The sequence below is a fragment of the Maylandia zebra genome, linkage group LG11 (genome assembly GCF_041146795.1).
Source record: "Maylandia zebra isolate NMK-2024a linkage group LG11, Mzebra_GT3a, whole genome shotgun sequence".
NCBI classification, from domain to species: domain Eukaryota; kingdom Metazoa; phylum Chordata; class Actinopteri; order Cichliformes; family Cichlidae; genus Maylandia; species Maylandia zebra.
In genome coordinates, this window is record NC_135177.1 from 21,342,779 (window position 1) to 21,354,602 (window position 11,824).

The 11,824-nt window shown below is 37.8% G+C and overlaps 3 protein-coding genes across 4 annotated transcripts; all 3 read right to left on the reverse strand.

The window, feature by feature from the left end:
- Positions 1-399: 399 nt before the first annotated feature.
- On the reverse strand, positions 400-4,329 carry LOC101473169 (rano class II histocompatibility antigen, A beta chain). Its single transcript, XM_014412081.3, has 6 exons — positions 4,044-4,329; positions 3,617-3,883; positions 3,229-3,510; positions 2,219-2,329; positions 2,115-2,140; positions 400-2,016 (listed from the first exon to the last, which is right to left on the reverse strand). The coding sequence occupies exons 1-6, from the start codon at positions 4,138-4,140 to the stop codon at positions 1,990-1,992; spliced, it is 810 nt and encodes a 269-aa protein (XP_014267567.3). The 5' UTR covers positions 4,141-4,329; the 3' UTR covers positions 400-1,989.
- A 154-nt stretch (positions 4,330-4,483) lies between these two features.
- Positions 4,484-7,696, reverse strand: LOC143412451 (rano class II histocompatibility antigen, A beta chain-like). The gene is made up of 6 exons (XM_076889994.1): positions 7,559-7,696; positions 7,132-7,398; positions 6,744-7,025; positions 6,246-6,356; positions 6,124-6,149; positions 4,484-6,025 (listed from the first exon to the last, which is right to left on the reverse strand). The coding sequence occupies exons 1-6, from the start codon at positions 7,653-7,655 to the stop codon at positions 5,999-6,001; spliced, it is 810 nt and encodes a 269-aa protein (XP_076746109.1). The 5' UTR covers positions 7,656-7,696; the 3' UTR covers positions 4,484-5,998.
- Positions 7,697-8,050: 354 nt separating this feature from the next.
- On the reverse strand, positions 8,051-9,576 carry LOC101473466 (rano class II histocompatibility antigen, B alpha chain). 2 transcript variants are annotated; one of them, XM_004541346.3, is made up of 4 exons: positions 9,465-9,576; positions 8,981-9,244; positions 8,616-8,894; positions 8,051-8,529 (listed from the first exon to the last, which is right to left on the reverse strand). In XM_004541346.3, exons 1-4 carry the CDS (start codon positions 9,541-9,543, stop codon positions 8,402-8,404), a joined length of 750 nt encoding a protein of 249 aa, XP_004541403.3. In that variant the 5' UTR covers positions 9,544-9,576; the 3' UTR covers positions 8,051-8,401. The 2 variants fall into 2 exon arrangements, with proteins under 2 accessions (XP_004541403.3, XP_076746108.1); XM_076889993.1 differs by having other exon boundaries at positions 9,461-9,568.
- Positions 9,577-11,824: the final 2,248 nt, after the last annotated feature.

The following is an 11,824-nucleotide window of genomic DNA, read 5'->3' on the forward strand; positions in this document are numbered from 1 at the left end:
TCCACAGTTGCAGGGTTCACAGGTCCCTGTGGATTTCTCATGTTCTCACTAAAATGCCCTGTGTACTTTCAGACACACTGGAGGCATTTCCATTTTTCTTAAATATTTCCAAAGGAGATCTGTAGTGAACTTTCCTTTCACTGCAGTGTTACGTCATGGTTTCTGGCTGCTTCTTCTCTGCCTTTGTCGGTTTTTTGTTGACTTTGATGGAACAGCTGATCCAGTGATTACTGACAAACCTGACTGCAATTAGCCTAAAGTCTGTTCCTTTTTTAAAAAAGTTGACTTCCTTGAAAACATTTCCAAGCAACAGCAGAGTTACGTTTTTAAGTTTAACCAGCTTACAGTGTTTTATAGTGAATAGTAATAAGTTAAAGCAAAAGAAATTCTTATTGGAGCTCTTCATTGAATTTTTTTCTTTATTTTTGGACTTGCTGTTTCAGAACAAAGACATCAAACAAATCATTCCCGAACTATATTTTCGGTGTGGCAGGGTGTGTCATCCTGGACAGAATTCACTGCCAACAGCGAATGTTATTGACTGACAGTAAATGCTTTGCATCAATGTTTAATCTACATTAAGGATCAAAGTAACATCCACATGACTGGTTTTCTGGCTGAATATTACATTGTATCACTGCCCCTGTTGGCTAGTCTTCCTACTATAACGTATCAAGTTTTTACAATAAGGAAATTTGTATTTATGTATGAATTATTTGTATATTTTCTAACTGGGGACAGCTTGTTTTATTTGCAAAAAGCACATTATTTTTCACTCAGCAGCCTTTTTATAAGGTATAACTTACTAGTATCACATCGCCTTCAGAGCTGCTTTAATGTTTGATGGCACAGATGCCTCAGAGAATTTCCTGATCCACCACATACCAAAGGTTCTCTTTTGGATTGACATCTATTCACTTGGAGGCCATTTGAGGACAGTGAACTAAATTTTGTGTTCAAGAAAACAGTTTGAGATGATCTCAGCTTTGTGACATGGTGTGTTATCCTGGTGGAAGCAGCCAGCAGAAGGTACACCGTGGTTATACTGTTGGAAAAATATCACAAGCATTGTTACACCACCAGCAGGCTGAACTGTTGATACAAGGTAGGGTGGATCCAGGCTTTCATGTTTTTTACACCACGGTCTGACTCTACCATCTGAATTTTGCAGCAGAAATCAACTCATCAGACCAGGCAGCAGTTTTCAAATCTTCTATTGTCCACTTTTGAGCCTGTAAGAACTGTTCCTGTTCTTAACTGACAGGTGTGGTACTCGGTGTGGGCTTCTGCTGCTGCAGTGCTTTTTGTTTTGCAAACCTCGGTTGTATCGAGTGGTTATTTTAGTTACTGAGGCCTTCCTATGAGCCCAAAGCCATTCTGTTCTCAACCTCTAACATCTACAAAACATTTAAACCCAAAGAACTGGCGCTGATTGGATATTTTCTCTTTTTCAGACCATCCTCTGTAAAACCCCAGAGACAGTTGGAAAAATCTCAGTACATCAATAGTTTTTGAAGTACTCAAGTTGGTTAAATCACCTGTCTCCCTTTTGATTTAACCATGTTTACATGCCTAAGTGCATTAAGATGCTGCCATGTGATTAGTGATTATTATGCCCTTACAATGGGCAGTTACAGCTGCCATTTTCGACATGTGCTGAAGGTTTACCTGCATTAACTGATTCTTGGCCACTTGAGGGCGGTAGAGTAAGGTAAAAAAAACAAAACATCATATTACATTCACTTTTTAAATTCTTCTTTCCAAAGTGAAGCAGACAGGAAACAGTACACAGCTGTTTGCTGGTGGAAGCTCAGCTGATGTGATTCAGAGTTTGGATCAAGTTTACAGTGTGAGGAGAAAATGTGGATGATGTGAGTCTCTGTGCCTCTGTGAAAAGCTCAGACGGCAGTTTAAGGACAAGCAAGTCGACCACAACGTTTTACATAATCAGAACCAAAATCTCAGTGAAATCCAAAAGGCTGCTCCGACTCAAAGTGTGTCATCGGGGTATAAAACCTGCAGAAAAAAGAAAAAGAGATTTATTATAGTCTGGTAGATGTTTCCACATCTGTTTCAAAGTGATGGAAAAATAACTGTTAAATATAAACATCTACCTCGGTTGTTGACACCATGACCCGCCCTGCAGAAAGGTTCAACGTTTTTATCATTAAATCTTATCACAAGTATTGTTTTATGTTTATTAGAAAGAATCTCTCACCACTGGATTTCTTCTTGTAGTAAATGAGCCCAGCAACTGAAAACACCAAACCCAGCAGCAGCCCTGCTGCACCAACAGCAATCTTATCTCTCCCTGAGTCAGGCGATGGTTCTGAAAACACATTTATCAGCAGCAGCAGATTACATCTACATATTTTAGACTGATATATATCAAATATATGAATCATGAGTCAATCAGATGACAATACTTTTACTTTATTAATAACTCTAAAGTGCATTAGACTACAATGTGTTGTACATTCATGCAGTATTTTATTAATCTTCCTCATGTGGATGGCCAGTTTAGAAGTACCAGCTGACCTAGAGTAACATGCTTGTCTTTGGACTTGAAGAGGAAGCTGGAGTAACTAGAGGAAGCCCACACACGCACAGGGAGAAACTGCATACAGAAAGGCCTGGCCAACCAGGAGTTTCAAACCAGGAACCTGCTTGCTGTGAGGTGACAGTGTTAACCACATCACTGCTATGTCGCTAAATCCTCTCGGCCGTTTTTAATGTGTGGCAAAATCAGCCTTCTACTCTGTGAATTCCTCGTTGATGTTTTCTCATAAAATGTCAAATTGAATACATGCTGAAAAATGTTGATTGTATAGATCCAAGAATAACGCAAAGTCACATTTGAATGATTATCAATTTGACTTGACTGAAAATACCGGTAGAAAAATGTATTTAAATCATTTGGAGTAAATGTAAGTGGAATTTACTTATTATTAAGTAAATTTGCTTTAAGATAACATGTCCAAAATAGCATGAAACACCTTTTATAACATCTCTTGTCTTAAGCTGACAAGTTTCTTGTTTTACGCAAACAAAAAGCAGAAAATTTGCATTTGGTTCAGTTGTATTTAGTATCAGCTAACTATATTTTATGTTTAAGCTCTCACTGAGTTGATTTAGATGTGCAAACCTGTAAAATGAAGTAACTAATGAAATACTGTGTAATTTTCAAATCTAAAGCTCAGATACAGGTGGCATTAAATACTCTCTTACCCCAGTCATATATCAGGGGCTTCATGAGGCTTGCATGCTCCACCATGCATGAGATTTTTTCCTCAGGTGTGGGTGTATACTCCAAGTAGGAATGGATCTGGTAGAGCCAGTTTCCATTTGGCAGCTCCTCAGTGGAAGTCACATCAGTTGTTGTCTGCTTTCCGTCTCTGAGCCACGTTAGTTTGATTTGTTTTGGGTAAAAGTTGTACGCGCTGCAGACGAGCATGCTTGGATGTCTGCTGTCTGCTGCATCCACAGACCTCAGCCAAACGTAGGGCTCGACTAGAGGAAACATACAAGTCATTAAAACAAAACTTGACTTTGTTTGTAGACAGAAAGAAAGAGAGACAGTTTTGAGATAATTGCTGTGATGTTTTGTGAAAATTACCTGAATTCTGGAGCTCATCATAAATCAGTGGGACATTTCTTTTGCAAAGGTTTGATTTCCATACCTCATGTTTCATAAAGCCCTGGTCACCGTTGAGCTTATCTGCAACTTTTATTCCGTTCTTTGTGTAACCGACTACTTTCCCCACACTGCTGTTGTATTGGCATTCTAGCACCTTATTAAAGTAAAACTGCTCCACGTACATGGCATCGTGGCCGTCAGGGGAAGTAAACTGGCAATGAGCCACATAATATCCAAAGAGAGCGCCTGAAAAATGTTTTCCAACAAACAGTAGTTAATATGGCTAGTTAAATGTATATCCTATCATCACACATCACATGCTACAGCTAAACAGATAGCTGCTAAGTAGCTATTTGAGTCTGTTGTATCACTTTGATCAGCAGTATAAATAAAAAGTCTAACTTACCTTCTGTGGAAAAGACGAGCAAAAGCACAAAGAAAGGAAGAAAACTGTGAGTATGAGACATGCTGTCTGGTAAATAAGAGTAGAGTGACTGAATCATCACACCTAGACAGCAGTGGTTAAAGTTGGCACTGAGTTGTAAAAATCAGGAAGTTGAGTTCCTGAAATGTATTGTTTTGATTTCAGTGCTCATAATGTCAGTGGGTCTCATATTCCCTCCTCAGTTATTTTGCATAAAGATTACCGATGGGGAAAAAGAAGTAAAAAATACATTTGGTTAAAAATCCAGAAGTAATGGTGCCACTTCAGTCAAATGGAGAACTCAGGATTTATATCTTTTCTAAGTGTAATTCATAAAACAAAACAATACACATTGCTAGTAAAGCAAATTTTGTATTGGTAGATTACAGTACTTATGTAAAACACAAAGAGAAACACACAGAAAGCTTTGAATCACTTTATCATCGTTTTTGTATAAAATTTAGTGTTGGCTAAACAATCATGATGTGAATTTCCTGATCCACTACATCCTACAGGTGCTCTGTTGGATTGACATCTATTTACTTGGAGGCCATTTGAGGACAGCGAACTAAATTTAGTGTTCAAGAAACCAGTTTGAGATGATCTCAGCTTTGTGACAATGTTGTATTATCCTGGTGGAAGCAGCCAGCAGAAGATGGTACACCATGGTCATAATGTTAAGAAAACATCACAAGCATTGTTACACCACCAGCAGGCTGAACTGTTGATACAAGGTAGGGTGGATCCAGGCTTTCATGTTTTTTACACCACGTTCTGACTCTACCATCTGAATTTTGCAGCAGAAATCAACTCATCAGACCAGGCTGCAGTTTTCAAATCTTCTATTGTCCACTTTTGAGTCTGTAACAACTGTTCTCGTTCTTAGCTGACAGGTGTGGTACTCAGTGTGGGCTTCTGCTGCTGCAGTGCTTTTTCTTTTTTCTTTACTTTTTTTTTGCAAACCTCGGTTGTAACGAGTGGTTATTTTAATTACTGTGGCCTTCCTATGAACCCAAAACTGTTCTGCTAACCGCTGAAATCAGTAAGACATTTAAACCCAAAGAACTACCACTGATGGGATATTTTCTCTTTTTCATACAATTCTCTGTGGAAGAATCAGTAGTTCTGGAAACACTCCAGTCTGGCACCAACAACCATGTCATGTTCAAGTTGGTTAAATCACCTGCCTCCCTTTGGATTTGACCATGTTTACATGCCTAAGTACATTAAGATGCTGCCATGTGATTAGCTAATTAAATATTTCTGTTACCAAGCAGTTAAATGGATGTACCTAAAGAAATGGCCTGTGAATGTATGTCCTCAACCACACATGGATGGAATGTTTAAGCAAACACAAGTGTTATATTTATTATCAGTAGTTGATTGTAGTTGATATCTGTAGTGAAATTGATTTACCATCCACACCAGGGTAGCTGGGATAGAAAGACAGGATGACACATGTTTGTTACACAGACTAGATAAACATGAATTTGAATAATTACTATTTTCTCTGCAATGTCCAAATATTATGCCCTTACTGCCCATTTCCTGTTTTCACCCCGCAGTGCTTTACAGCTGCCATTTTCGACATGTGCTGAAGGTTTACCTGCATTAACTGATTTTTGGCCACTTGAGGGCGGTAGAGTAAGGTAAAAAAAAAACCCCAAAACAAAACATCATATTACATTCACTTTTTAAATTCTTCTTTCCAAAATGAAGCAGACAGGAAACAGTACACAGCTGTTTGCTGGTGGAAGCTCAGCTGATGTGATTCAGAGTTTGGATCAAGTTTACAGTGTGAGGAGAAAATGTGGATGATGTGAGTCTCTGTGCGTCTGTGAAAAGCTCAGACGGCAGTTTAAGGACAAGCAAGTCGACCACAACGTTTTACATAATCAGAACCAAAATCTCAGTGAAATCCAAAAGGCTGCTCCGACTCAAAGTGTGTCATCGGGGTATAAAACCTGCAGAAAAAAGAAAAAGAGATTTATTATAGTCTGGTAGATGTTTCCACATCTGTTTCAAAGTGATGGAAAAATAACTGTTAAATATAAACATCTACCTCGGTTGTTGACACCATGACCCGCCCTGCAGAAAGGTTCAACATTTTTATCAATAAATCTTATCAGTAGATGCTGTCATGACAAAAACATTCTTTTATGTTTATTAGAAAGAATCTCTCACCACTGGATTTCTTCTTGTAGTAAATGAGCCCAGCAAATGAAAACACCAAACCCAGCAGCAGCCCTGCTGCACCAACAGCAATCTTATCTCTCCCTGAGTCAGGCGATGGTTCTGAAAACACATTTATCAGCAGCAGCAGATTACATCTACATATCTTTCACTTTTCTGATCACTTTTCTCTTGGTGGTTTTTAATGTGTGGCAGCATGGGCCTTTTACTCTGTGAATTCTGTGTTGGAGTTCTCTCATAAAATTTCAAAGGAATGCATGCTGGGAAATGTGGATATATCCACAAAGAAAGCAAAGTCGCATTTGAATGATAATCAGTTACAAAATACAGAAATACAGGCAGAAAAATGTACTTTAATGATTTGGATTAAATGTAACTACTTATTATTAAGTTAACTGGCTTTAGCTAAACATGTCCAAAATAGTATGAAATGTTGTGTAATTGTCTAATCTAAAGCTCAGATACAGGTGGCATTAAATACTCTCTTACCCCAGTCATATATCAGGGGCTTCATGAGGCTTGCATGCTCCACCATGCATGAGATTTTTTCCTCAGGTGTGGGTGTATACTCCAAGTAGGAATGGATCTGGTAGAGCCAGTTTCCATTTGGCAGCTCCTCAATGGAAGTCACATCAGTTGTTGTCTGCTTTCCGTCTCTGAGCCACGTTAGTTTGATTTGTTTTGGGTAAAAGTTGTACGCGCTGCAGACGAGCATGCTTGGATGTCTGCTGTCTGCTGCATCCACAGACCTCAGCCAAACGTAGGGCTCGACTAGAGGAAACATACAAGTCATTAAAACAAAACTTGACTTTCTTTGTAGACAGAAAGAAAGAGAGACAGTTTTGAGATAATTGCTGTGATGTTTTGTGAAAATTACCTGAATTCTGGAGCTCATCATAAATCAGTGGGACATTTCTTTTGCAAAGGTTTGATTTCCATACCTCATGTTTCATAAAGCCCTGGTCACCGTTGAGCTTATCTGCAAATTCTATTCCGTTCTTTGTGTAACCGACTACTTTCCCCACACTGCTGTTGTATTGGCATTCTAGCACCTTATTAAAGTAAAACTGCTCCACGTACATGGCATCGTGGCCGTCAGGGGAAGTAAACTGGCAATGAGCCACATAATATCCAAAGAGAGCGCCTGAAAAATGTTTTCCAACAAACAGTAGTTAATATGGCTAGTTAAATGTATATCCTATCATCACACATCACATGCTACAGCTAAACAGATAGCTGCTAAGTAGCTATTTGAGTCTGTTGTATCACTTTGATCAGCAGTATAAATAAAAAGTCTAACTTACCTTCTGTGGAAAAGACGAGCAAAAGCACAAAGAAAGGAAGAAAACTGTGAGTATGAGACATGCTGTCTGGTAAATAAGAGTAGAGTGACTGAATCATCACACCTAGACAGCAGTGGTTAAAGTTGGCACTGAGTTGTAAAAATCAGGAAGTTGAGTTCCTGAAATGTATTGTTTTGATTTCAGTGCTCTTGTTGTTACTGGGTACCTCCCCAGTTATTTTGCAAAAAATCTCAGATTACCAATGAAAAAAAAAAAGAAGAAGTAAAAAACAACAACATTTGGTTAAAAATCAGGGAAGTAAAGATTTTGAACCAGCATTTTTTTCATGGTGCCACTTCAGTCAAATTGAGTGCTCAGAATTTTTTGTGGATCATGACTATACAGTCATTACACAAACAAAACAGAACATTACACATTACTAGTAAAGCAAGTTTTGTATTGGTAGAATATAGTATTTATGTAAAACACAAAAAGAAACACACAGAATACAAAAAGCTTTGAATCACTTTATCATGTTTTTGTATAAAAAATGTAATTAAATATATGTATATGCAAAGTATAAACAAAAATAACAGTTATAGTTTTATAAGAACCACAATCTCTACAAGTTATGTGGTTAATATATCAAAGAAGACAAAATCAAAAATACAACTGATTTACATGATGTACATCGAAGTTTATTAAACACTGTATACATTGTACAAACTCACATTTAGTCTCTATCACATCTTGAGTTACTGGATTTGTTTTGTGTGTGTTAACTTTATTGGCTTTAAATGGTACTGTGCAGAAATAATATAGTATTTGTTTATCATATGCTGACTATATTTAACCTCACAGAAGTTACTGTCGTTGGTGTCCCTTTACAAAGAAAAATACTCCGACTGTGACTCCCAGTAAGCCCAGACTCAATCCCACTCCACAGAAAATAGCTGGTCCAAGACTTTGATCACTGTTCATGACCTCAGCTTCTGTAGAGAAAGTTAAAGACAATATAAGTCATTACAGACACAATGAAATTTCTGTTTTTAGTGACTTCATAAGGTCAAATATTTACCCCAGATTCTTGTTTTGGGTGTCTCCAGTGCCGAGTGCTCCACAGTGCAGCTGTAAAAGTCTCCTTCACTTGGTGTGAATGTCAGAGTGGAAAACTGGTGGAAGGTTTGATCTTTATTAGGGAAATATCGACTGAGTGACACCCCCGTGGCCGGATGGCCATTTTTGGTCCAAGTAACATTGATGGAAGGTGGGTAGAAGTGATTCACAAAGCAGATCAGGCTGTTTTCTACTCCCAGCTCAACTTTGTCAGAAGAGAAGAGGACGATCTCTGGAGGGTCTAGAAGAGGTAAAAACACAAGTAAAACTTTCTTCAGCATTTTCTCAATCATGTCTGTACAGAGATTAATGCAGAGGTTGATTTACCTTTTTCTTCTGGCACATACTTCTCTTCCATTTCAGCAATTTTTGTAATTAGTAAACACCATTTCCTGTTGTCCAAAGCATCTTCAAGGATACTCAAACCCACCAAAACATGACTCGGATCGGGAAAAATAAAATTGGGAACGGTGTAGACAATCTCTTTTTTTGGGAAATCGGCATATAAAAACTCTTCGCCATCAAACTCAAACTGAACCTCTGTCAGGCCTTGGACGAAACAGCCCACTACGTAGGTCATTTCATGGGGAACTGAAAAAAAAAAACTGTGGTTACAACTTAAAAGTATAGATGTCAAGTCATATGACTGCTAATATGTACAGTTTATGTCTAATAATGTCTTTTCAGGCATTTGCATTCTTGAGTAACAGAAACAAAAAATGACTATGGGTGCTTAACATGTCTCAACACATGAACTGCATGCTCCAGAACAAACAAGTTGCAATAGATTGTTAGCTTAAAACTTACTTACTCTGTGAGAAGACACAGAAGTTGTTGAGTATGAGGATTAAGAGAGGAGCGTGCTTCATATCTGTTGTGTGATGTGACATCAGTGACAGCAGACTGAGTGGTTCAGTATTGGTTTTAACTTTACCACTGCTGCCAACAGGGAACTTCACAGTGAGTCATATGACCAGACCAGGTCCTGGGGTGGAGTAAAACAAAGGAGTAACTGGAGAAAATTCCAATTAAATTTGTTCTGTGAGCTGTTCTTTGTGGATTTAACCAACTGAATTCAAGAAGATATCAGCAGAACCCTATGGCTGATTTCCTGCCACTACACACTATAAAACCAATATAATAGGTAGAATTTAGTGAGTGTAAATAAGACCCTAGATGTGATCAATCCTTTGAATAACAAAAAGTTAGCATACTTTAATTTGTTTTGCAAGACATTTCACGTTAAACATAGTCAACACATCATGTATGGATCCAACATCTAATTTTAAAAAATCTAAAAAAAGTTTTGATTAACCTACTTAATCAAATTTCACTTGTGAACCTGGGCTTTTTTTTTTATAATCTCTCACCTTCTTCTTTTATCCTCCCCTTCCTACATGTTTCTCCATCTCTGAACACGACACATTGGCATTTTTGACTCCTTGGGAAATACAGCAACTGTGACAAACTGCAAAGAAACAGTTTGTTTGTTCGCTCATATTTGTTGAAGTCTTTGAAAATTTGCATTTGAAATTACATGACAAAATGTGACTCCATTTATGCTGACATACCAATGCAACTTTATATAAAGATAGCTAGACAGAAAAAGGGGGGGGGGGGGGGGGGGGGATTCTTATTACATAAACGTGGCAAGAAAGCAAAGGCAACTACAAGTTTCTCGGGAAAACAACAGCTACATTTATCCTCTGTTTAATTTCCTTATACTAGACTTCCTCTACTATACTAAGATTTCAAAAAATTATTTTCGTTTCAGACTGGTTCAACTGCTTTATTTATCAGAATTACCGAGGGTGTGTCTGTCTGGAGTCTGTTGCGATCTGGGTAACTGATCTAACCAGGTGTCCCAACCGTTTCTCCACATTTGATCTTTACTTTTTGTTTCCTACAGTTTGTCCTGTCAAGTTTCGGCTGAATAATTACCTAAGCTTTGGAATAATCTTCCTCTTCACAATAGGCAATCGACATCAGTGATGGTTTTTAAATCCAGATTGAAAACGCATTTTTAATCACTGGCTTTTGACTCAGTGGTTGACTGACTTGCACTTACTTATATTTTATTGTTTTCACTATGTTTGTTATTTTATCGTATTTATTATTCTTATGGTATCTATTATGTTTCTATTGTTCAGCACTTTGGTCGGCCTTGTGTGTTTTTAAAGTGCTATATAAATAAACGATGATGATGATGATGAATAATTAGCTATAAAATCAAATGTAAAGTTAGGATACAGCTTTATCTGATCAAAGTTCTTACTGGCAAAACGAACACTGACAAAATGTATAGATTTAATTTCAAACTTTATTCTTTCTTTGATGTGATGATGCCAAAGTGGCACAAACTGATCAAATTGCTCTGTTTTTCTTCCTGTTTTTATATGTAAAGATGTTACGATGGTGACTTACTCTCTTAACTCAGAATGAACATACTCACAAGTTGATTGAATTTACTCCAATCACTGTTCTGGACCAGGAAACTCAGAGTTCCCATTTGTTGAACAGGTGATATGACCAATCTGTTGCCATGTCATCAGACCTGCAGCTAAATACTTTGTACACCTGAGTGAAGAGGAGCAGAGCTGTCAGCTTATCACCACCTGGTGGAGAGTTTGATCTGCCTTTGAACTCCAAATGACAAAAAAATTCTCCTGCATGCTCGCGGACATGAAGCCGAGAAAGCCATAACTAAACATAATCTGTGATCAGGGTGTCCCAGGGCAATGTTTTGAAGGACACTGTAAGAGTGTTTGTGTCCACCTGACGTAGCACCAAGTATTTCAACTGGGCTTTGCATGTTAAAAGAATATTAAATTGAGTCAGTTACTAGAGGCTATTGGCACAAAAAGCAAATATGCAGCATGAGGACTTTGACTATTTTGGCTCAAATACAGTAGTACTTAATCTATTCAACTATGTACATGTTTTATATTTTCTACAGAAAAACTGGGCACTAAATAGTGATTAGATGGTGAGGAAACCTCTAGATCTTAATATACTGGCTGTTGAGCAAAAGGCTAATGCACTGATAACAGCTCAGCCCCATACTATTCAGTGTCCCAGTGTGTCATGACAAACTGACAGAGTCTGCAACACAAACAAAGTGAAATATGATTAATGCAAATATATATTTTTATTCATAGCTGTGACATGATT